The 24218-nt window shown below is 47.5% G+C and overlaps 1 protein-coding gene across 3 annotated transcripts in view; it reads left to right on the top strand.

Annotated features, from left to right (window-relative positions):
* atp10a (ATPase phospholipid transporting 10A) overlaps positions 1–24218 on the top strand; it is a 351086-nt gene that overhangs the window by 175093 nt on the left and 151775 nt on the right. Inside the window, exon 1 of one of the 3 annotated variants that reach the window (XM_048533506.2) lies at positions 362–1327. The exons of the other annotated variants lie outside the window; for them this stretch is intronic. Within the exon in view, the coding sequence (XP_048389463.1) occupies positions 915–1327 (413 nt within the window). The 5' untranslated portion in view covers positions 362–914. Of the gene's footprint in view, positions 1–361; positions 1328–24218 lie in introns of those variants that run through there. 3 annotated transcript variants of the gene reach the window in all.

Genomic DNA, 24218 nt, shown 5'->3' with positions numbered 1-24218 from the left:
AGCTCTGATGTGACCACGTTGCTGTGAAGAACTTAGTGCACTTTCAAAACCAAATTTCTCAACTGAAGCGATAAGAAAACGAAACAGAAATCACAACTATTTGAGATTTCCTGTGAAATCCGGTCTCTGTGTTTGTATTATCTGTCTCTGACGCTACCATGGCTACAGAGGAGGAACAATCTCTCAAGTTTTTTTTTCCAACTCACTCAGGTCGAAGGGCTTTTGCAGTTGAGTGGGCAGGGACGGTTAAAGTTGGAAAGTCTTGCCAGTACCGGGGAGGTGGGATGGAAAGGGGAGGGTGGAATGGAAAGGGGAGTGGGGGGGTGGGAGAGAGGAAATAGAAGTGGGTGGATGAAGAGGAGCTGAGCTGGCGTCTGGGCTGGTCTGTGCGAACGGGGAGCCCAAGCAAGCAGTGGGTGGGGTGTCAAGGAACAAGAGCTTCTGAAAAAGGAAAGAGAAAAGGGAGGGAAATTGATTCCTCGGCCGCTGGAGCAGAGAAACTTACTTTACTGCACACACACTGGATATGCCGAAGTTTCTGAGCAGCGGCAGCAGAGAGAGAGGGAGATACACACACACGCAAGAGGAGGGACCTCGGTGCTGCTGTGGACGTGTGCGTGTTTGAATTTGTTGCTCTGCAGTTTGTATGAAATTCACATGGAAGTGAAGGAAGAGAAAGACTTCACATTGCAGCAATCTGCCACCAGCACCAGTTTGAACAGAGTGTGAGTGATTATGAAAGGGAGGAGGAGCACTGGATGTGTCCAGGAGTCTGTTGGAAATGTGCAGCCTGTCTCGCCAGGACAGTAGCAAAGATTCGGACTTTTGATGTCTAGCTGTCTGTTAGTGCATGATATATATGGTGCTGCTGGGGTGTCTGAGGTGGGGCTCCAGGTGTATGGGTGCAGCTCAGCATGGCCCAGGACATAGCCCCGGCTAAAGGATGCAAGCAGCCCCAGAGCTCCAGCTCCAGGAGGGAGGGTAAGAGTCGCACTGTCCGCTCCAACCTGCTGCCCCTCGGCCCGAAAGGCAGCGACCAGCCCCGGAGGCTGCACGCCAGCAACCGCCTCAAGACCACCAAGTACACGCTGCTCTCCTTCCTGCCCAAGAACCTCTTTGAGCAGTTCCACCGCTTCGCCAATGTCTACTTCGTCTTCATCGCCCTCCTGAACTTCGTACCCATCGTCGGTGCCTTCCAGCCCGAGCTGGCTCTTGCCCCTGTGGTCTTCATCTTGGCTGTCACTGCATTGAAGGACCTGTGGGAGGATTACAGGAGGTACAGGTCTGACCAGGAGATCAACCACATGGACTGCCTCGTTTACTGCAGGTATTTGCAACGTTAATATTTTACCCCACGTAGATGTTTGCAATATTGGTACTTTAGTGTAGGGATGTGTAATGATTGATACTTCTACACAGTACAAATGTTTGCAGTATTGGTATTTTAGTTTCACACCATGCAAATATTTGCAATAGGATACTTGACTGCAAGTATTTGCCGCATCAGTACTTATAGACAATACAAATATTTGCTGTTTTTATGCTTTAGTCCAGATATGTTTAATATGAATACCTTTATAGCACACAGTTATTTGCAATATTGATGCTTAAGTGGAGGTATTTACAACACTAGTAATTTTACACAATTCAAATGTTTGCAATATTCATTTTTGTGCAGGTACGTGTAATTATAAGTATTTTCAGACCTCACAAATATTTGCTATTTTGCTATATTTTTACAGCGTGCAGGTAATTGCAATATTAATATTTCAAATTTAAAACTCACAATAATTTCAAAATTGTTACACTGTAAAAGTCAGATATCCCAAAATTAAAATATACATTTCTAAAAAGTTATTAACATCAATCCTTTGAGTAACATCCCTAATAATATATGACCTGTTTCTCTCTCTTGAGTTCTCAGTCACCCTGAGTCAGTGGAAGCGTGTTGCAGGTCTCTCAGGAAGACTGAGTTCTTGTGGAAACGTGTGCGTTAACATGTAGATTGTAGTCTGGAGCTACGGAAAGTGAGCCGCTTGCATATTTTGATTAGAAATCTCTCACGCTCTTTCCACCTGTCGTTGGCCTGCGTTGGAAGGACTTGCAGGTTGATGCTTGAATTGTTTTGGTTGCATTAAGAATGCCCCTATCCTGACTACCAGGTCTGAGATTGGACTTGAACCAAGAGCTTCTGTCTCAGAGGTGGATACATGACCAGTTGCTTCACAAAACCTCCAATGTACCTCGTACATTTCTCCATTCTGAGTTTTGATACTGTTTACATTTGTACTAGCTTGCAAGTTGTGCATCAGGTAAAGTTTTCAATAGGTATTTCAGTGTTCATAGGGTTTGAGATGTTGCACGAGAATATCCTTAGCAAACTACGTATGTCTAGCAGCGTTTCACAAATCTTTTACCCATTCAAAGCTTGAAAATTGTCAGGATCCCTCAATGTGTGGCTGGTAGGGTTGTAAGGAGAAGACTCATGAGAGCATGGTGAGGATATTTGGGGGTGACCGTTACTGCCTCAGAGCTCGTAATCTCACTCAAGATCCTGATCCTGGTTTTGGGAAACTCCGCTGTAGTGTTTAACATGTAGTTTCTAAAACTTCATAAACAGATTTGCCAGCAATCTGAGATAACAAGGTGTGGAGCTGGATGAACACAGCAGGCCAGGCAGCATCAGAGGAGCAGAAAAGCTGATGTTTCAGGCCTACGGCCTTCAGCAAAAAGGGGGATGGGGAGAGAGTTCTGAAATAAATAGGGAGTGGGGGGAGGCCGTCTGAAGATGGATAGAAGAGAAGATAGGTGGAGAGGAGAGTACAGTTGAGGAGGTAGGGAGGGGATAGGTTAGCCCAGGGAGGATGGACAGGTCAAGGGGGCAGGATGAGGTTAGTGGGTAGGAAATGGAGGTGCGGCTTGAGGTGGGAGGACGGGATAGGTGAGAGGAAGAACAGGTCAGGGAGGCAGGGATGAGCTGGGCTGGTTTTGGGATGCAGTGGGGGGGAGGGGTGATTTTGAAACTTGTGAAATCCACATTGATACCATCGGGCTGCAGGGTTCCCAAGCGGAATATGAGTTGCTGTTTCTGCAACCTTCGGGTGGCATCGTTGTGGCATGCAGGAGGCCCAAGTTGGACATGTCCTCTAAGGAATGCGAGGGGGAGTTAAAATGGCTCGCGACTGGGAGGTGCAGTTGTTTATTGCGAACCGAGCGGAGGTGTTCTGCAAAGCGATCCCCAGGCCTCCGCTTGGTTTACCCAATGTAGAGAAAGCCACACCGAGTACAGCGGATGCAGTATACCACATTGGCAGATATGCAGGTGAACATCTGCTTGATGTGGAAAGTTACCTTGGGGGCCTGGGATGTGGGTGAGGGAGGAGGTGTGGGGGCAAGTGTAGCACTTCCTGTGGTTGCAGGGGAAAACTGCTGGGTGTGGTAGATTTGGAGGGGAGTGTGGAGCGGAGAAGAATGGTCTCTCTGGAAGGCAGACAAGGGTGGGGATGGAAAAATGTCTTGGGTGGTTGGGTCAGATTGTAGATGGCAGAAGTGTCGGAGGATGATGCGTTGTATCCGGAGGCTGGTGGGGTGGTATGTGAGGATGAGGGGAATTCTCTTTTGGCGGTTATTGCGGGGACGGGGTGTGAGGGATGAGTTGCGGGAAATGCGGGAGACACGTTCGAGGGCGTTCTCGACCACTGCCGGGGGAAAGTTGTGGTCCTTGAAGAACGAGAACATCTGGGATGTTCGGGAGTGGAATGCCTTATCCTGGGACCAGATGCGGCGGAGGTGAAGGATTTGGGAATCAGGGATGGAATTTTTGCAGGAAGGTGGGTGGGAGGAAGTGTATTCTAGGTAGCTGTGGGAGTCAGTGGGCTTGAAATGGATATCGGTTTCTCGATGGTTGCCTGAGATGGAGACAATCTGAGCCTCGCGTCTGGATAAGTTGCAGGCAATGGGCATCCTCTCTATTTCGTGTTGCCTTTGAGGTTATTTGTGTTTTGAAACATGAATAACTTACACAAATTGCAAGTGCTGGTTGCTTTTTGTATGCAGCTGTAATGTATTATGAAGGATTAAACAGACTTTAATCATTCTTAATGGTTTGATTTAGTGCCAGCGTGTTTTAAAAGTTGCTGCTTTTGTATAAATCACCACCCAACGTTTACCTTAAAGATCACCTTGGGATATGTTGTGCTTTGAAAACAGATCAAATACATACTTTGGGTTCTGTGATGAGCAGTAATTGGCCAGACTTCTATTGTCATAATTTCTCAATGCATGATTGAAGATCTTTACTTCAGATGAGCTTTGGGAAGGTCAGATCAACTTGTGAAAGTGTATTCTAGGATGTGATTTTATAGTTTTGCTGCAGAACTGCGGATGGCTGCCTAGAAACCTATGTTTGTGATACAGGGGGCAGAGCAATCTTGAAAATCATTTTTCTTTTAAATAAAAGCCTTATAATGAGTTAAATTGCGAATTGACAAAGCAGAAATAAGTATATGTTGTCTGTGCAAAATTGTAAAATTAACAGCCACCAGTGTATAATTTAGTAAAAGTATCCTTTTTAGTTTGTAATTTATCACAGTTACCAACCTAAAACTTGGCTGATCATTACAGACTTGACTCAGTCTGACTGGCTCCAAGGTGCAGCAACTATGCTGTGTCCACATGGACTGTGTTTAATACACAAAGCTTCACTTTGCCAATCATATAAACTCTTAATAAAAAATAAAACTGTGGATGCTGGAAATCTGAAACAGTAACACATGAATGCTGTAAAGTTCTCAGCAGGTCTGGCAGCATCTGTGGCGAGAGAGAAACAGAGTTAATATTTTGGGTTTGTGACCTTACGTTGGAACACCAGATGGAACATTATAGATGTGAAACATTAACTGTTGTCTCTGTCTCCACTGTTGCTGCCAGACCTGATAAGTATTTCAACCACCCCTTTCTTTAGACATTTAACTTTAATATCAGAAAGGAGCAGGGACTTTTCGCTTAACATCAAAAAATAAGCAGGAGACCTGAGTTCAAATCCCACCAGTGACGAAGGATGCTGTAGGTTGCAGAGAGACATAGATAAGCTGCAGAGCTGGGCTGAGAGGTGGCAAATGGCGTTTAATGCAGACAAGTGTGAGGTGATGCACTTTGGTAGGAGAAACCAGAAGGCAAAGTACTGGGCTAATGGTAAGATTCTTAGTAGTGTAGATGAGCAGAGAGAGCTCGGTGTCCATGTACACAGATCCTTGAAAGTTGCCACCCAGGTTGACAGGGCTGTTAAGAAGGCATACAGTGTTTTAGCTTTTATTAATAGAGGGATCGAGTTCCGGAACAAAGAGGTTATGGTGAAGCTGTACAAAACTCCGGTGCGGCCACACTTGGAGTATTGCGTAAAGTTCTGGTCACCGCATTATAAGAAGGATGTGGAAGCTTTGGAAAGGGTGCAGAGGAGATTTACTAGGATGTTGTCTGGTACGGAGGGAAGGTCTTACGAGGAAAGGCTGAGGGACTTGAGGCTGTTTTCATTAGCGAGAAGAAGGTTGAGAGGTGACTTAATTGAAACATATAAAATAATCAGAGGGTTAGATAGGGTGGATAGGGAGAGCCTTTTTCCTAGGATGGTGACAGCGAGCACGAGGGGGCACAGCTTTAAATTGAGGGGTGAAAGATATAGGACAGATGTCAGAGGTAGTTTCTTTACTCAGAGTAGTAAGAGAATGGAACGCTTTGCCTGCAACGGTAGTAGATTCGCCAACTTTAGGTACATTTAAGTCGTCATTGGATAAGCGTATGGATGTACATGGAATAGTGTAGGTTAGATGGGCTTGAGATCGGTATGACAGGTCGGTACAACATCGAGGGCCGAAGGGCCTGTGCTGTGCTGTAATGTTCTATGTTCTATGTTCTGTTCCAGAGACCTGTTATAACTCCTCTGAACAAATCGGTTCGAAAATATTCAAAAATATCCTTATGTACAAGATAGTTTACCCAGGTACTCCAGAAGACCTCCTTGGAGAAAATTTTGCTGTCCTTTGTTTTAATACTTTTGAGTGTCAGGCCTTCTGCTTTAGTTAGCAATGCACATCTTATGCTCCTTTCGGTTGACATACAGGTTCTCTGGAATATTTGCAGATCAGAATACTTCCATGCATTGCTAGCTTGCATTTGATATTCTTGGTGGGGTGCACACTTTTTGGGCCTATTGCACTGTTGGCAATCCACCTTTCCTGGACCCAGCTGAACTCCACAAAACTCTCCTTTGTTGCAGGAGCGCACTGAAGCTAACTTGGATCAGATATTTTTCGTTGAATTGAAGCTGTCCTGCTCTTCCATTCTTGGCGGTTGCGTTAATTGTATTGTAAATTTTAATTGCTCCAGTGTTAGTTGAGAGTGGCATTAAACAGTGTATTGATGTGTGCATTTCTGGGAACGTTCCTGAGTTTGTGTTTGAGCACTGTTTTCACTTGGTGACTGCTCTGAAACGATTATTTGCCTAGTCGTTTAGGTCTGTTAAGTGCGTTGAATGGTGGCTGGACAGATGGTTTCTCATTCTTGTTCCAGTGTAAAAGGGTGAAACTTGAATGTTTATTTTTTTTGCTATACCTCGTGCAGATGGTTAGCTTGCCACAACACCCTTACACATTAGTAAACTATGATTGCTTGAGGATAAGAATGATTGCTATTCTCAGTTAAATTTAAACTAGTCCAAGCTGCTCTTCCCAACTGAACCTCCAATTTATCTGTTTTACATTCTGAAAGCTTTCTTTAATCATTCCTTTTACGGTGGGACCTCAGGTCCTTTCTTTACAAATAGCTACTTTTCAAATAACAATTGCTTTACAAACAGGAAATTAGTAAGTTAACCTTACTCTTTGGTCTACATTCTGGCAACAAAAAAAGGCTATCTTTTCCCAGAAATAGGAATGAGTCACAAGAATGGAATTAAAGTCAATCTGCTATATTTTAAGTGAATCAACAAATAGTGTAGGAATTGTTCTGTGATTCATAACCTAAAGTCACTATTCAGAAAGTAGTTTCGTTAAAACTCGAAAACAGTCCCGTCCTGTTTTGAGATTGAATGGACAATCATATGATACTACAACTTGACAGTTACTTTGAGCCAGTAAAATGAATTGTTTCCACCCTGCTATCAATCTTGTTGGTTCTTGTTGAAGCAGACAACTACCCCTACAAGACGTTAGACCTGCCTTCTTGAGAGCAAACACACAGAAAGCGACTGTCCCTGATGGAGTTCCCGACTGTGCACTCAGAACCTGTGGGAGTATTCACACACATATTTAATCTCTCCTTGCTATGATCTGAAGTCCCCAATATGCTTCAACAACACTGCCATCATCCTGCTGCCAAAGAAAACTCATGCAATGTGCCTCAGTGACTGTCACCTGGTGGCTCTGACCTCCAGAATTATGGAGTTTTTCGAGAGGTTTCCCACACCTGCTCCAGCTTACCCAATTGCCGTGATCGTTTGTAATTCATCTACCAGTGCAATGGGTCCACAGCAGCTTCCATCTCCCTATACTTGCTGCTGCCTTGCATTCACTTGGATAACAAGGATACTTACATCAGGCTCCTACTTATTGACTACAGCTCCACCTTCAGTACCATAATGCCAATCAAACTCATCTCTAAACTCCGAGACTTAGGACTCTACTTTCTACTCTGTAACTAGATCCTTGACTTCCTGACCTATAGACTGCAATCAGTAAGAATAGGCGATAACACCTCCTCCACCATAATTCTCATCACCAGTGCCCCTGCAAGGCTGTGTACTCAGCCCCCACTACACACTAATGACTGTGCGGCCAATTTCCGCCCCAACTCCATTCACAAATTTGTTCACGACACCGCTGTAGTAAGTTGGATCTCAAACAACGACGAGACAGAGTACAGGAAAGAGATAGCGTGCTTAGCAGCACGATGTAAAGACAACAAGCTCTCCATCAACCTCGGCAAAACAAAGGAGTTTGTGATTGTCTTCATGAAGGGAGGACAGGACATGCCCCTGTCTGCATCAATGGTGCTGAGGTGGAGGTGGTCGAGAGCATCAGGTTCCTGGGAGCGACACTCACCAACAATCTGTCCTGGTCCACCCGCGTCAATACGACGGTCAAGGAAGTGCAACAACTTCTCTATGTCCTTAGGAGGCTATGGAAGTTCAGCATGTCCACCAGGACTCTTACCAATTTTTATAGATGCTCCATAGAAAGTGTGCATCGCAGCATAGTATGGCAACTGCCCTTCCCTGGACTGTAAGAAACTTACAGAGAGTTGTGAGCTCAGCTGAGTCCATTATGCAAACCAGCCTTTCATCCAGTGACTCCATCTATACTTGCTGCTGCCTTGGGAAACAAAGACCCCATTACATCCTGGTTATACTTTCTTCCACCCTCTACTGCTGGGCAGAACATTTAAAAGTTTGAAGACAAGTATGAATAGTATGAACACTTCCGCCATTTACAATCCGACCCCACCACCCAAGACATTTTTCCATCCCCACCCCTGTCTGCTTTCCGGAGAGACCACTCTCTCCGTGACTCCCTTGTTCGCTCCACACTGCCCTCCAACCCCACCACACCCGGCACCTTCCCCTGCAACCGCAGGAAATGCTACACTTGTCCCCACACCTCCTCCCTCACCCCCATCCCAGGCCCCAAGATGACATTCCACATTAAGCAGAGGTTCACCTGCACATCTGCCAATGTGGTATACTGCATCCACTGTACCCGGTGCGGCTTTCTCTACATTGGGGAAACCAAGCGGAGGCTTGGGGACCGCTTTGCAGAACACCTCCGCTCAGTTCGCAACAAACAACTGCACCTCCCAGTCGCAAACCATTTCCACTCCCCCTCCCATTCTCTTAATGACATGTCCATCATGGGCCTCCTGCACTGCCACAATGATGCCACCCGAAGGTTGCAGGAACAGCAACTCATATTCCGCCTGGGAACCCTGCAGCCATATGGTATCAATGTGGACTTCACCAGTTTCAAAATCTCCCCTTCCCCCACTGCATCCCTCAACCAGCCCAGTTCATCCCCTCCCCCCACTGCACCACACAACCAGCCCAGCTCTTCCCCCCCACCCACTGCATCCCAAAACCAGTCCAACCTGTCTCTGCCTCCCTAACCAGTTCTTCCTCTCACCCATCCCTTCCTCCCACCCCAAGCCGCACCCCCAGCTACCTACTAACCTCATCCCACCTCCTTGACCTGTCCGTCTTCCCTGGACTGACCTATCCCCTCCCTACCTCCCCACCTACACCCTCTCCACCTATCTTCTTTACTCTCCATCTTCGGTCCGCCTCCCCCTCTCTCCCTATTTATTCCAGTTCCCTCCCCCCATCCCCCTCTCTGATGAAGGGTCTAGGCCCGAAACGTCAGCTTTTGTGCTCCTGAGATGCTGCTTGGCCTGCTGTGTTCATCCAGCCTCACATTTTATTATCTTGGAATCTCCAGCATCTGCAGTTCCCATTATCTCTGAATAGTTTCAAGAGCAGTTTCTTCCTCACTGTTACCTGTGTATTGAACGGACCTCTGCAATGTTAATGTTGACCTCTCTCTCTCCTTGCACCTTCTTGTGGCTATAACGCTGTATTCTGCTCCTGATGCACTTTGCATGGTATGATCTGCCTGCGGAGCATGAAATAAATTAATATTTATAAACTGTTGATGTCTGCCGAAAGATCTGAACATCAGTTTTCAGTTTCAGGCTTCAGAAAGGAGGGATTATCAGGAATTTAAATATTGTGTTGTATTTGCCTTGCAGCCGCTGTGAAGGAAGCTGTTTCCTCAAGCTTCCTGTGCACCTGCCATCAGCTGACCTTGCTTTGACTGCTTAGCTTTTACAACTGTGAAGCAGAAACAGCCATGCAGTGACCCCAGTGGCCTTGTGGCACTGTACTGAACTTGTCTGGTCACTCAAATTTGAAGATCATGGCAGCGATCTTGCTGTTTTCCACCATTCTCCCTCTAGGGTTTGGCCATGCGTGGAGAAGTCCTCACCCAGGGCTGGTATTAGCCAGGTGTCATAGTTCGGGCTATCTTCATGTTAATTCAACATAGAAGTCTTGGAATCATAAGTCTTTCAGCAGAGAGAACAAGGTTTGGGGTGATGGGAAGAGGGTTCTCATTCCAAGTTCGGCTGCCTCTGTTCCTTTGTAATTTCATCTAGTCTCCACAGCAGAACTTACTTGGTCATAGAATCCATGCAGTGTGGAAACAGGCCCTTCAGCCCAACAAGTCCACACCAACTCTTGGAGAATCCCACCCAGACCCATCCCCTTATAACCCACCTCAGCTACACATCTCTGGACACTAAGGGCAATTTAGCATGGCCAATCTGACCAACACTTCTTTGGAAACTGGAGCACCTGGCGGAAGCCCACACAGACACAGGGAGAGTGTGCGAACTCCACACAGACAGTCACCCGCGGGTGGAGTTGAACCCAAGTCCCTGACACTGTGAGGCAGCAGTGCTAACCACTGTGCCACTATGCCGCCCGTGGTCATCTTCTGGTGGTTTACTGACTTTATGGACGCAGCGCCGCCATATGGAATGGTTTGTGGCAAAAATCTCGCAGGTGTTAATGCCAGTTTCCCCCCTTTCCAATGAGGCCTTCAAAATCCGCTTAAAACCACTCGGCTGTTCTCATTGTGTTAACTCTCATGGTCAGTATGCCAGTACGCTCGTTACATTACTATTTGTGTCATAGCAAGTCACCTGATATAAAGGCCTCATGCTCCGTCCCTTGCAGCATGACACTCTGCTGTTCCTCAGCTGTAACGTAGTGAGTTAATATTAGCCTGGACACTTGTGTGCCCGAGGAATGTAATGTTTGTACATAATGAGTAGTTTTGCTTAATGTCTGTTGGATTCTTCAACACAACAGTATGCATGTCCCCTTCCTTGTGGTATGGGAGATAACACAAGCGTTGCTTCCTCAGGTAAAACGCCCAGCTGGAGGCAAAACTCCCAACACACTCACAACGGTAGAAAATACAAGTTAGGAGTAGGCGTGGCCTGGTCAGTGACTAAGGAAATAGCCTTGCCTCCTCCTTGCATCTCTAAACTTCTCCATATTTAGAATCCAAAATATTTGTGCTCGATCATTCTGGCCACATGTCACCCCCAATGCTTTTTTTTTTATCACTCCACCATGGATGGCCATGCTTTCATTTGCCTTCGGCCCAAGATTTGGAATGCCCTCCTTGCACCTGGCTATCCCTCCCACCTCAACTTCCTCCTTCTGAAGATCCTTTGTAAAAACTTGCCTACTTGGCTGAGCTATTGTCACCTGATCTAAAAGTGCATCATGTAGACTTGTATAAAATTCATTTGTGGGATGTGGGTGTCGCTGGCTGGCCGGCATTTCTTGCCCATCCCTAGTTGCCCTTGAGAAAATGGTGCTGAGCTGCCTTCTTGAACTGCTGCAGCTCACAATGCCATTAGGAAGGGAATACTGGGATTTTGTTCCAGCGACAGTGAAGGAACAGCAATAAATTTCCAAGTCAGATTGGTTAGTGGCTTGGAGGGGAACTAGGAGGTGGTGGTGTTCCTATGTATCTGCTGCCCATGTCCTTCTAGATTCAAACCATCTTGGGTTTGGAAGGTGCTGTCTGAGGCTCTTTGATGAATTTCTGCAGTGCATCTTGTAGGTTGTACACGCTGCTGCTACTGAGCGTCAGTGAAACCATCTTGGGTTTGAAAGGTGCTGTCTGAGGTTCTTTGGTGAATTTCTGCAGTGCATCTTGTAGGTTGTACACGCTGCTGCTACTGAGCGTCAGTGATGGAGGGAGTGGATGCGTTTGGGTGTAGTGCCAATCAAGTGGGCTGCTTTTTCCTGGGTGGTGTCAAGGTCCTTGAGTGTTGTTGGGGCTGCACTCATCAGGCAAGTGGGGAGTATTCCATCACACTCCTGACATGTGCCTTGTAGATGGTGGACAGGCTTTGGGGAGTCAGGAGATGAGTCTCATACTGATCCTGTGAAATGCCTTGAGCCGTTTCATTACAAATGTAAGCTGTTGTTGTTTAGATCCTTTTTGTGTGTCTATCTGTATCCCTCCCAACCCCCCGATATGCTACTGCTCTACAGAATGTTTCTTTTTGGACCTTGCTGTATTACATTGGGGGATTTCTCAGTATAGCTTGGTTGAGTTTCAGTCTGAATCACCAGCAAGATGCTGTCAGCCAGCTTGGTTAATCAACTTGGTTCGTGACGAAATGAAGGAGCATTTGTCTGGATGTAACTTGAATGTGATTCTGAAAGAAGCAGTTCAATCAAAAGAGGCCCAGCCACCACTTTTAAAAGGTGACTAGAATTTCTGTCACAACCCAACCCACAAAGTCTAAAGAGATAATGGGAACTGCAGACGCTGGAGAATTCCAAGATAACAAAATGTGAGGCTGGATGAACACAACAGGCCAAGCAGCATCTCAGGAGCACAAAAGCTGACGTTTCGGGCCTAGACCCTTCATCAGAGAGGGGGATGGGGTGAGGGCTCTGGAATAAACAGGGAGAGAGGGGGAGGCGGACCGAAGATGGAGAGTAAAGAAGATAGGTGGAGAGAGTATAGGTGGGGAGGTAGGGAGGGGATAGGTCAGTCCAGGGAAGACGGACAGGTCAAGGAGGTGGGATGAGGTTAGTAGGTAGATGGGGGTGCGGCTTGGGGTGGGAGGAAGGGATGGGTGAGAGGAAGAACAGGTTAGGGAGGCAGAGACAGGTTGGACTGGTTTTGGGATGCAGTGGGTGGGGGGGAAGAGCTGGGCTGGTTGTGTGGTGCAGTGGGGGGAGGGGACGACTGGGCTGGTTTAGGGATGCAGTAGGGGAAGGGGAGATTTTGAAACTGGTGAAGTCCACATTGATATCAATAGGCTGCAGGGTTCCCAGGCGGAATATGAGTTGCTGTTCCTGCAACCTTCGGGTGGCATCATTGTGGCAGTGCAGGAGGCCCATGATGGACATGTCATCTAAAGAATGGGAGGGGGAGTGGAAATGGTTTGCGACTGGGAGGTGCAGTTGTTTATTGCGAACTGAGCGGAGGTGTTCTGCAAAGCGGTCTCCAAGCCTCCGCTTGGTTTCCCCAATGTAGAGGAAGCCACACCGGGTACAGTGGATGCAGTATACCACATTGGCAGATGTGCAGGTGAACCTCTGCTTAATGTGGAATGTCATCTTGGGGCCTGGGATAGGGGTGAGGGAGGAGGTGTGGGGGCAAGTGTAGCATTTCCTGCGGTTGCAGGGGAAAGTGCCGGGTGTGGTGGGGTTGGAGGGCAGTGTGGAGCGAACAAGGGAGTCACAGAGAGAGCGGTATCTCCGGAAAGCAGACAGGGGTGGGGATGGAAAAATGTCTTGGGTGGTGGGGTCGGATTGTAAATGGCGGAAGTGTCGGAGGATGATGCGTTGTATCCGGAGGTTGGTAGGGTGGTGTGTGAGAACGAGGGGGATCCTCTATGGGCGGTTGTGGCGGGGGCGGGGTGTGAGGGATGTGTTACGGGAAATACGGGAGACGCGGTCAAGGGCGTTTTCGATCACTGTGGGAGGAAAGTTGCGGTCCGTGAAGAATTTGGACATCTGGGATGTGCGGGAGTGGAATGTCTTATCGTGGGAGCAGATGCGGCGGAGGCGGAGGAATTGGGAATAGGGGATGGAATTTTTGCAGGAGGGTGGGTGGGAGGAGGTGTATTCTAGGTAGCTGTGGGAGTCGGTGGGCTTGAAATGGACATCAGTTACAAGCTGGTTGCCTGAGATGGAGACTGAGAGGTCCAGGAAGGTGAGGGATGTGCTGGAGATGGCCCAGGTGAACTGAAGGTTGGGGTGGAAGGTGTTGGTGAAGTGGATGAACTGTTCGAGCTCCTCTGCGGAGCAAGAGGCGGCGCTGATACAGTCATCAATGTACCGGAGGAAGAGGTGGGGTTTGGGGCCTGTGTAGGTGCGGAAGAGGGACTGATCCACGTAACCTACAAAGAGGCAGGCATAGCTGGGGCCCATGCGGGTGCCCATGGCCACCCCCTTAGTCTGTAGGAAGTGGGAGGAGTCAAAAGAGAAGTCGTTGAGGGTGAGGACGAGTTCGGCTAGATGGATGAGGGTGTCGGTGGAGGGGGACTGGTCGGGCCTGAGGGACAGGAAGAAGTGGAGGGCCTTGAGGCCATCTGCATGCGGAATGCAGGTGTATAGGGACTGGACGTCCATGGTGAAGATGAGGTGTTGGGGGCCAGGGAATTGGAAGTCCTGGAGGAGGTGGAGGGCGTGGGTGGTGTCACGGACGTAGGTGGGGAGTTCCTGGACCAAAGGGGAGAAAATGGAGCCCAGATAGGTGGAGATGAGTTCAGTGGGGCAGGAGCAGGCTGAGACGAAGGGTCGACCAGGGCAGGCAGGTTTGTGGATTTTGGGAAGGTGATAGAAACGGGCCGTGCGGGGTTGGGGAACAATGAAGTTGGAGGCTGTGGGTAGGAGGTCCCCTGAGGTGATGAAGTCATGAATGGTGTTGGAGATGATGGTTTGGTGCTCGGGTGTGGGGTCATGATCGAGGGGGGCGGTAGGAGGTGGTGTCGGAGAGTTGGCGTCTGGCCTCGGCGATGTAGAGGTCAGTGCGCCGTACTACCACTGCGCCACCCTTGTCTGCGGGTTTGATGGTGAGGTTGGGGTTGGAGCGGAGGTAGCGGAGGGCTGCCCGTTCTGCGGGGGAGAGGTTGGAGTGGGTGAGAGGGGTGGAGAGGTTGAGGCGGTTAATGTCTCGACGACAGTTGGAGATGAAGAGGTCGAGGGAGGGTAGGAGGCCTGGGGGTGGTGTCCAGGAGGAGGACTTGTGTTGGAAGCGGGTGAAGGGGTCAGTGGAGGGAGGGTTAGGCTCCCGGTTGAAGAAGTAGGCATGGAGACGAAGACGGCAGAAAAACTGCTCTATGTCCAATCGTGACTGGTATTCGTTGATGTGTGGTTGTAGGGGGACAAAGGTGAGCCCCTTACTAAGGACTGACCGTTCAGTCCCTATACACCTGCATTCCGCATGCAGATGGCCTCCAGGCCCTCCGCTTCTTCCTGTCCCGCAGGCCCGACCAGTCCCCCTCCACCGACACCCTCATCCGCCTAGCTGAACTCGTCCTCACCCTCAACAACTTCTCTTTTGACTCCTCCCACTTCCTACAAAGGGGGTTGCCATGGGCACCCGCATGGGCCCCAGCTATGCCTGCCTCTTTGTAGGTTACGTGGAACAGTCCCTCTTCCGCACCTACACAGGCCCCAAACCCCACCTCTTCCTCCGGTACATTGATGACTGTATCAGCGCCGCCTCTTGCTCTGCAGAGGATCTCGAACAGTTCATCCACTTCACCAACACCTTCCACCCCAACCTTCAGTTCACCTGGGCCATCTCCAGCACATCCCTCACCTTCCTGGACCTCTCAGTCTCCATCTCAGGCAACCAGCTTGTAACTGATGTCCATTTCAAGCCCACCGACTCCCACAGCTACCTAGAATACACCTCCTCCCACCCACCCTCCTGCAAAAATTCCATCCCCTATTCCCAATTCCTCCGCCTCCGCTGCATCTGCTCCCACGACAAGACATTCCACTCCCGCACATCCCAGATGTCCAAGTTCTTCAAGGACCGCAACTTTCCCCCCACAGTGATCGAGAACGCCCTTGACCGCGTCTCCCGTATTTCCCGCAACACATCCCTCACACCCCGCCCCCGCCACAACCGCCCAAAGAGGATCCCCCTTGTTCTCACACACCACCCTACCAAACTCCGGATACAACGCATCATCCTCCGACACTTCCGCCATTTACAATCCGACCCCACCACCCAAGACATTTTTCCATCCCCACCCCTGTCTGCTTTCCGGAGATACCGCTCTCTCTGTGACTCCCTTGTTCGCTCCACACTGCCCTCCAACCCCACCACACCCGGCACTTTCCCCTGCAACCGCAGGAAATGCTACACTTGCCCCCACACCTCCTCCCTCACCCCTATCCCAGGCCCCAAGATGACATTCCACATTAAGCAGAGGTTCACCTGCACATCTGCCAATGTGGTATACTGCATCCACTGTACCCGGTGTGGCTTCCTCTACATTGGGGAAACCAAGCGGAGGCTTGGAGACCGCTTTGCAGAACACCTCCGCTCAGTTCGCAATAAACAACTGCACCTCCCAGTCGCAAACCATTTCCACTCCCCCTCCCATTCTTTAGATGACATGTCCATCATGGGCCTCCTGCACTGCCACAATGATGCCACCCGAAGGTTGCAGGAACAGCAACTCATATTCCGCCTGGGAACCCTGCAGCCTAATGGTATCAATGTGGACTTCACCAGTTTCAAAATCTCCCCTTCCCCTACTGCATCCCTAAACCAGCCCAGTCGTCCCCTCCCCCCACTGCACCACACAACCAGCCCAGCTCTTCCCCCCCACCCACTGCATCCCAAAACCAGTCCAACCTGTCTCTGCCTCCCTAACCGGTTCTTCCTCTCACCCATCCCTTCCTCCCACCCCAAGCCGCACCCCCAGCTACCTACTAACCTCATCCCACCTCCTTGACCTGTCCGTCTCCCCTGGACTGACCTATCCCCTCCCTACCTCCCCACCTATACTCTCTCCACCTATCTTCTTTACTCTCCATCTTTGGTCCGCCTCCCCCTCTCTCCCTGTTTATTCCAGAGCCCTCCCCCCAGCCCCCTCTCTGATGAAGGGTCTAGGCCCGAAACGTCAGCTTTTGTGCTCCTGAGATGCTGCTTGGCCTGTTGTGTTCATCCAGCCTCACATTTTGTTATCTTGGAATTCTCCAGTGTCTGCAGTTCCCATTATCTCTTTAGACTTTGTGGGTTGGGTTGTGACAGAAATTCTAGTCACCTTTTAAAAGTGGTGGCTGGGCCAGGGATCTGAGCCCTTGCCCCATTTCTGAGAGATGCCACTTCTGCTGCATTTGTTGGAGAGGGGAGGATAAAGCAGGGAGAGATTAGGGAGCAGGGACTGAGACATGGCTCCAACAGAATAATGCCCAAGCACAGCTGTTCTATTTGATCCTGTTTTAGCTGGAGCCTTATCCTTCAGTGTGGCAGTTATAAATCTACGGAGAGGTTGTAAATGCACCTGACCTGTATAACTGTCAAACGTTTACGTCAATAAATGCAGAGCTGGAAAAACGCAGCAGGCCAGACAACATCCGAGGAGTGAAAGTCAACGTTTTTGGCCAAAACCCTTCTTCCGGACTGGGGAGGGGAACACAGAAATAAATCGAGGGAGGAGTTGGGGCTGGGGAGGGGTGGGTGATATGGAGATAAGTGGTATTTAAATGGCAGTCCTTTTGAGAAATGAAAATCACTGAGAGCCTTTTCAGCCAATGTCAGTAGCTGACCTAGCCCTGATTGCTATCATGATATCATTATTAAAGTTTGGCTATCTTAACATAAGAAGTAGGAGCATTGTCCTAATGACAGATGTTAGGCTAGTTGGTCTATGACTTCCTGATTTCTACCTCCCTCCTTTCTTAAACAGAGATGGTGCATTTTGAAAACCTCCCATCACAGTAAGAGGGTTGTATATCCTCAATTTGATTGACAGTTTGCAGAGGAAAATAAGGATACGTAGACATCGCTGGAGAGCCCAATATTTGTTGCCAGCTCCTAATAGCGTTTAAATTAAGTGGCTGCCTAGGCCACTGCACAAGGCAGTTGAGAATCAACTATTGCTGTGGGTCTGGAGTTACGTGGAGAGAGAATCCCACAATATTAGGATTGGGTCAGTGGTTAGCACTGCTGCCTCACAGCTCCAGGGACCCCAGTTGGATTCCACCCTCAGGCGACTGTTTGTGTGAAGTTTGCATGTTCTCACTGTGTGGGTTTCCTCCGGGTGCTCCGATTTCATCCCACAGTCCAAAGTTGTGCAGGTTAGGTGAATTTGCCATGGGGAATACAAGGTTACAGAGATAGGGTTAGGGAGGGTTGTGGTGGTGGGTCTGGATGGGATGCTCTTCAGAGGCTTGGCGCAGAAGCGCTGGGCCAAATGGCCTCATTCCACAACAGGAACTCTATCGTTTGCCAAAAAAAGGGACCAGCTATGTGCATTATGGTCTCAACAGTTTTAATGAGGTCAGTTTTCCTGCTGTCGAATCTTTGTTTACAGGACATGAGAGAGTGAAAATGTGTTCCTTAATTAATTTGTTCCTGTGTCTGGGATTTGACAGCCAGCTGTGCGTTTACTCTCTACCAGTGCTGGAGGCTAGAAGGCTCATATTAGTGGCTCACTTGGCTGTCAACACAGTCTTAACTGGACATAAGAGAAAACCATTGACACAGATTATTTCTTTGATTGCAAGTGATGACGAGACTTCCTTGCCAGATCTTGAAGCACGATGCACAATAAGTTACCTTTTTTTTGAAAGTGCATTTAGATACATTTTCCATGTCGTGCGGAATCTGGGAGTTAAATTAAGCAGAGATAGTAAGAACTGCCGATGCTGGAGTCAGAGATACACACTGTGGAGCTGGAGGAACACAGCAAGCCAGGCAGCATCAGAGGGGCGGGAAAGCTGACATTTCGGGTCAGGACCCTTCTTCGGAAATGGGCTTGGGAAATTATTTTCTTCGGAAATTGTTTTCTCCTACATTCCCTCACCGCTGCCTGGGCTATTGGCATTAGTCATGCCAGTTGAATCCTGACTTGCACAACGCTTTGTTTGAGTTTTTATATTGAAGCCCATTCTACTCAACTAGTCCATGCTGATGTTATTAATATTTCGTGGTGTTTTAAAAGTTCTGTACTAGCCTTCCTGTATCTGACTTAATCAAACAGTTACACCCTGAACAAACGTTCCTCCTGCTTGACAACACCTTGCGAGCCAGACAGCACCTTGTTTCTCACGTGCTATAAGTTAGTGTGACTTTTTAAGTGTGACATTCTTGTGCCAGTTATAATCAGTGTAAGACTCCCTTATTTCAAGATAAACTCAAATTCCTTTCTACGAGGTGACTCACTGAGCTTTGTTTGGTCAAGAACTAGGAGGATTCCTGCTGATTTCAGAAGGAAAGCTTTAGTTCCTTTCCTGCTCTCGCACCCACCCAACCCCAGCTGGAATTCAGAGACAGTAAATATGGAGCTGGAAAAGGATTGCAGGTCATACAGCATCCGAAGAGCAGGAAGGTCAATGTTCCGAGCCGAAACCCTTCATCAGGACTAGAGTTGGGGATGGGAGGCCGGGGGGTAGCCCAAAAATAAATAGGGGCCAGAGGCTGGGGCAGGGGGGAGGGTAGGTGAATTGGAGATAGATGGATGCAGGCAGGAGGTTATTGTGTCAGAGGTAATAGGCCTAAGATGCTGCTTGGCCTGCTGTGTTCATCCAGCTCTCCACTTTGTTAACTAGGAGGCTATTGTGTTTGGTCCGTGGGAAAGGTGGAGTGGATGGATGGCATGATGGCTCAGTGGCTAACACTGCTGCCTCGCAGCACCAGGAACCCAGGTTTGATTCCACCCTCGGGCGACTGTGGCACCTCCTGCGGTTGCAGGGAAAGGCACTGGGTGTGGTGGAGGAGTTGGTGGGGAGTGTGGAACTGACAAGAGAGTTGTGGAGTGAACAATCCTTGTGGAGAGCAGACAGGGGTGGGGAGGGGAATATCTTTTTGGTGGTGGGATCCAGTTGTAGGTGGCGGAAATTTCGGAGCATGATGTGTTGTCTTCAGAGATTGGTGGGGTGGTATGTGAGGACTAAGGGGACTCTATTCTTATTGTTGTTGGGGAGAGAGTGTTTCAGGACAGAAGCGCAGGATATCCCCCACCCGCATCCACCTACCTCCATCTCACCTGCCTTCCCCCAGCCCCACACCGACACCCCCATTTATTTCTGGGCTCCCTCTGCCCCCACTCCCCCCCCACCCTGACGAAGGGTTTCAGCCTGAAATGTTGACTTTCCTGCTCCTCGGATGCGGTCTGACCTGCTGTACTTTCCCAGCTCCACATCAATTGATTTTAACTTCCAGCATCTGCATCCCTTACTGTCTTCCTGGCTGGATTTGTTTGTGGGAGGCTTAATATCTGGATGAATACAAGATCAAGATGGAACAACTTTTAAACAATAGAGCAGGCAAGCAAATTCAGTGGGGCCGGTGTGCAGTCCAGGTCAGATTAGCCATCACCACAGTCCATGTGGTCTACTCCTCCTCATGTTGCTTATGTTGGGAACTGATTTCATGGCTTGCCAGTGCCATTTAGCTTTTCACTTTGGAATAGAACTGTTTGCAAGCATTAAAGAACAGTATAGTATGGGAACAGGTCCTTCAGCCCACCAAGACAGCACTGACACATGATGCCTTTCTAAATTGAAAACCTTTTACATCTATGCCGAGTGTAACCGTCTGTTCTCTGCCTATTTATATACCTGTCGAGATGCCTGTTAAACATTGCTGTTGTTTCCTCTTCCTTCTCTACCTCTGACAGCACATTCCAGGCACTTTTCACCCTCCATGAAAAATAAACTTACCTCTCACATCTCATTTAAATTTAAACCCTTTTACCTTAAACCTCTGTCCCCTAGTGATTCATATTTCTACCCTGGGAGAATAAAAAGACCCTAACTATCCATTCTATCCATGCCTCTCATCATTTTTTAAACGTCTATCAGGTCACCCCTCACCTTTTGACATTCAAGTGAAAACAAGCCAAGTTTGTCCAATCTCTCCTCATCGCTAATACCCTCCAAACCAGGCAATGTCCTGATAAACCGTTGCTGTACCCTCTCCAAAGCCTCTGTATGCTTCGGGTAGTGTGCGGACGGGAACTATACACAATATCCCAAATTGTGACCTAACTGAAGTACTACACAGCTGCAACATGTCTTGCCAATTTTTATACTCTATGCCCCATCCAATGAAGCCAAGCATGATATATGCCTTCTTGACCACCTTATCCCCCTGCATTGCTACTTACAGGGAACTGTGGACCTGAACACCTCGATCCCCCTGTGTTTCGATGCTTAGTGAAGTTAAAATTGTCTGGAGTTTATTTAAGATTATCTGGACCCAATGTGCTCGTTCCAAGCACCCTGCCGTACCCCCCCTGTTAAAATTGCACACTTCTTTGGCCGTCATCTTGCGTTAGATCACTATTTTCTCGAACTGCAAAAATGAATAAGATTGCCGCCATTTCAAACTGACAGATGTGTCATTGTTATTATAGAAGTAACAACAATTTCTTCTCCTGAGTGTGAAATTAGCTGTATTTTTGGAGGGTTTTTGCAGACTAATTTTTCTTCGATGCTTCAATAAGATTGGATGTCATTAACCAGTTTGTTTTAACAATGGTTTTTCTTAATTCAAGTTACTGTATCAGCACCAGATTCCCCGGTCATTTGTTATGGCTTATTGTCTTTATAAATTGATATTCTTTCATGCTGTAGGCTTGAAGATAATTAGCCTCAAGCTAAATTTATCTTCTTTCCCCGAGACTATTATCATAGTTCTGACCTCCCTGAATGTACAAAAACATACTTTCATTTCTGAATATATTTCTACATTGCAGAGTGATATTACTAGAGTGAGACTTTAGAGGGCTGTTTAATTGGGTTCTGTACTAATGCTGTCCAGAGGCTTTTATTTAATCATTTTTGGGATTTGGAAGTGAATAACAAGACCAGCATTAATTGCTGATCCCTAGTTTTTGCTCTTATGAGATAGTGGTGCTGAGCTGTCTTCTCCAGTCCATGTGGTGTGAGTATATCCACAATGCCATTGGAAATGGAATTCCAGAATTTCAACCCAATGACTGAAGAAACAGCGAGTAAGTTCAAAGACAGAGTCGTTTATGCGTTGCAATAACCTTATGAATTAGGAGCAGGAATGGGCCATTCTGCCCCTTAAGCCATCTCTTCCTACTATGTCATAAGCACATAACTGATCTAATTTCATCACAATGTTCATGTCTGCCATGTTAGTAAAGAATCTGTCTAAATCTAGTCTTAAAAGTAAATAATAGTCCAGCTCCCCCTTAAATCTGATATGAACTATTAACCTCATCAGTAATGATCATCACATTAGCAGATTGTCATCAAAATCCTGCAGGGTTATTGATGTTTCACCCAGGGGAGTCTACTGCCCTTATGCTGCCTGCAGACCCACAGCAATGTGATTGACCCTCAACTGCCCACAGAAAAGGTCTGGCGAGTCACCAAGTTGTATCAATTTGCTATCATGCTGGATGGGTGACTGCGGTTCAAGAAGGTGGCAAATCGAGACAGGCAATAAATGCTTTAACCAGCTTGCTTTAACAATGGCTTTTCTTAATTTAGTTCCTGTATCAACAACATTCACATTCTGAGGAGGACTTTTTTTAAAAAAATGAGTGATTTCTTGGGAGAGGCAGACTGATGATAAACCCAGGCCATTTGGATGGAGAGGAAAGGTCTGCGAATTTCCTTTCTGACCCCGTGGCACCACATTCCCCATTCCCATGAGATTGAGCCTGGTCTCGGTGGGAAGTGTGGTCCTAAATCATTCCTTGTTGGGCCTACCATCTGTGAGAGATGAACACTGTCCCATTTCTACCTCGATCTCAATCTCTACTCTAAGCAGTCCCCAACATCCGTCGCTCAGTCTGCTGCAAGGATTGTAGCTGCTGCAAGGCGTTTCTAGGTTTCTTTATTTCTCTCTGAGGAAGGTCGTTTTTAATGAATGAAGGAAGGCAGAAAGCATTCCCATTGAGGGCAAGGGTGGAGACGAAACATGAACAGGGGCTGAGAAATGAAGTGACGTGTGAGTGAAAAACACAAGTCACTCAGAAAGTTTGTTCTTATCCCTTGCCAAAGTACACAGGTAGACAGCTGGGAGCTTGACTTGGCTCTTTGTTCAGGGCTGCAGACAGAATTTAGACTTTGGGACATTATGTACACTTCACAGTCACTGGCTGTCTTCCATGAAAAGGAGTAGACTTTCTTTTTTCAGAAAATAAGTCATTCTGATACAGCTGAATGTCTATAAATGGAAAATAGCCTTCGAGTATAGCAGGTTTTCTGGACTGTTTTTAAACATAAATTACACAAGAGACTCTATTTTGAGCTAAATCCAGAGAAAGAGAGGCTCGGGTGTGTTGTTAAACTGCTAAAAATCTAGAATAGGTGTAAGACCAATGGGAGAGTGTATACAGAAAGATTCTAAGTTTATAATACTGCTCATCATGAGCATTCACCAGTTGAAAGGCAGATATTTCCCTTTCGTTGGAAGTATGCTAGCCTCCCTTATTCGACTTCCATGTAATTCTCAATATTCCTCACCTTCCTGACAAAGTCATTGCCGTAAATCACGCCACAGTGTTTGAAGGTGGAACCTTTCCTTTCCTGTGGACAAGATGGACCTTTGTTTATTTTAAGAAAACTCCAAGCCTTGTGATACAGTGCCCCAGTGTTTTGAAAGAAGCATGTGTTTAACTGTTGATCAAATCACTGAACATTTTGTAACCAGTTACTTGGATGAGTGGCATTAGCTGCCTGAAGCGTATCTTGTGCCTAGTTTAGGAGATCGACATGTTTTCACAATGTCGCTTGATGTTTGCCTGGAATGGCAAGTTGCCAAAGGATTTGCAAATATCGCCTCCTTTTATTGGGCGCACTGGAGGTAAGGGAGGAAGGGTTTTGTTAACAATCTCTCTTTGACTTTACTGTGTGTGAGATCACGATTTGGAGCAACCGAGATGAGGTTGATTTGCAAGAATGGGTTCTGAACTCCCAAAAGATTCTCAAGTTCAAATCACAGAATTACTGAATAATACACATCTCAGAAGGAGGCCATTCAGCCATCTGAGTCAGTATTGGCTATCGCTAAACTCAACTCTGCTTTTACCCTCTCGCACTGGAACTTTATCTTATACATTTTTATACTTGTACAATTGTCTTTTGGAAGCTAATTCTGCTGGCCCGGAGATCAGCTAAAAGAATCCAAAATCTGACAACTTGTGATTTTTAAAATGAATAAATTTGGTGATTTATTTGAGCATTTTCATTTCTTTATCATTTTTGGTTTGGAGCTGTGAACTGAGAGCTGAACATGATCTTTGGACAGCGAGCAGCAGCTTGTTTTAAAGAGAAAGAGAAATACAAGCAAACTGGGAATTGTTTATGAGGCCAGGCCTGCAAGTTAATTGCGGGTTGATTGTTGTTTGTAGAATGACCATAAGACCATAAGACATAGGAGTGGAAGTAAGGCCATTCGGCCCAT

The sequence above is a fragment of the Stegostoma tigrinum genome, chromosome 6, assembly GCF_030684315.1.
Source record: "Stegostoma tigrinum isolate sSteTig4 chromosome 6, sSteTig4.hap1, whole genome shotgun sequence".
NCBI lineage: Eukaryota > Metazoa > Chordata > Chondrichthyes > Orectolobiformes > Stegostomatidae > Stegostoma > Stegostoma tigrinum.
Note: the sequence above shows the minus strand (reverse complement) of the source record. Positions and strands in the feature narration are given on the sequence as shown.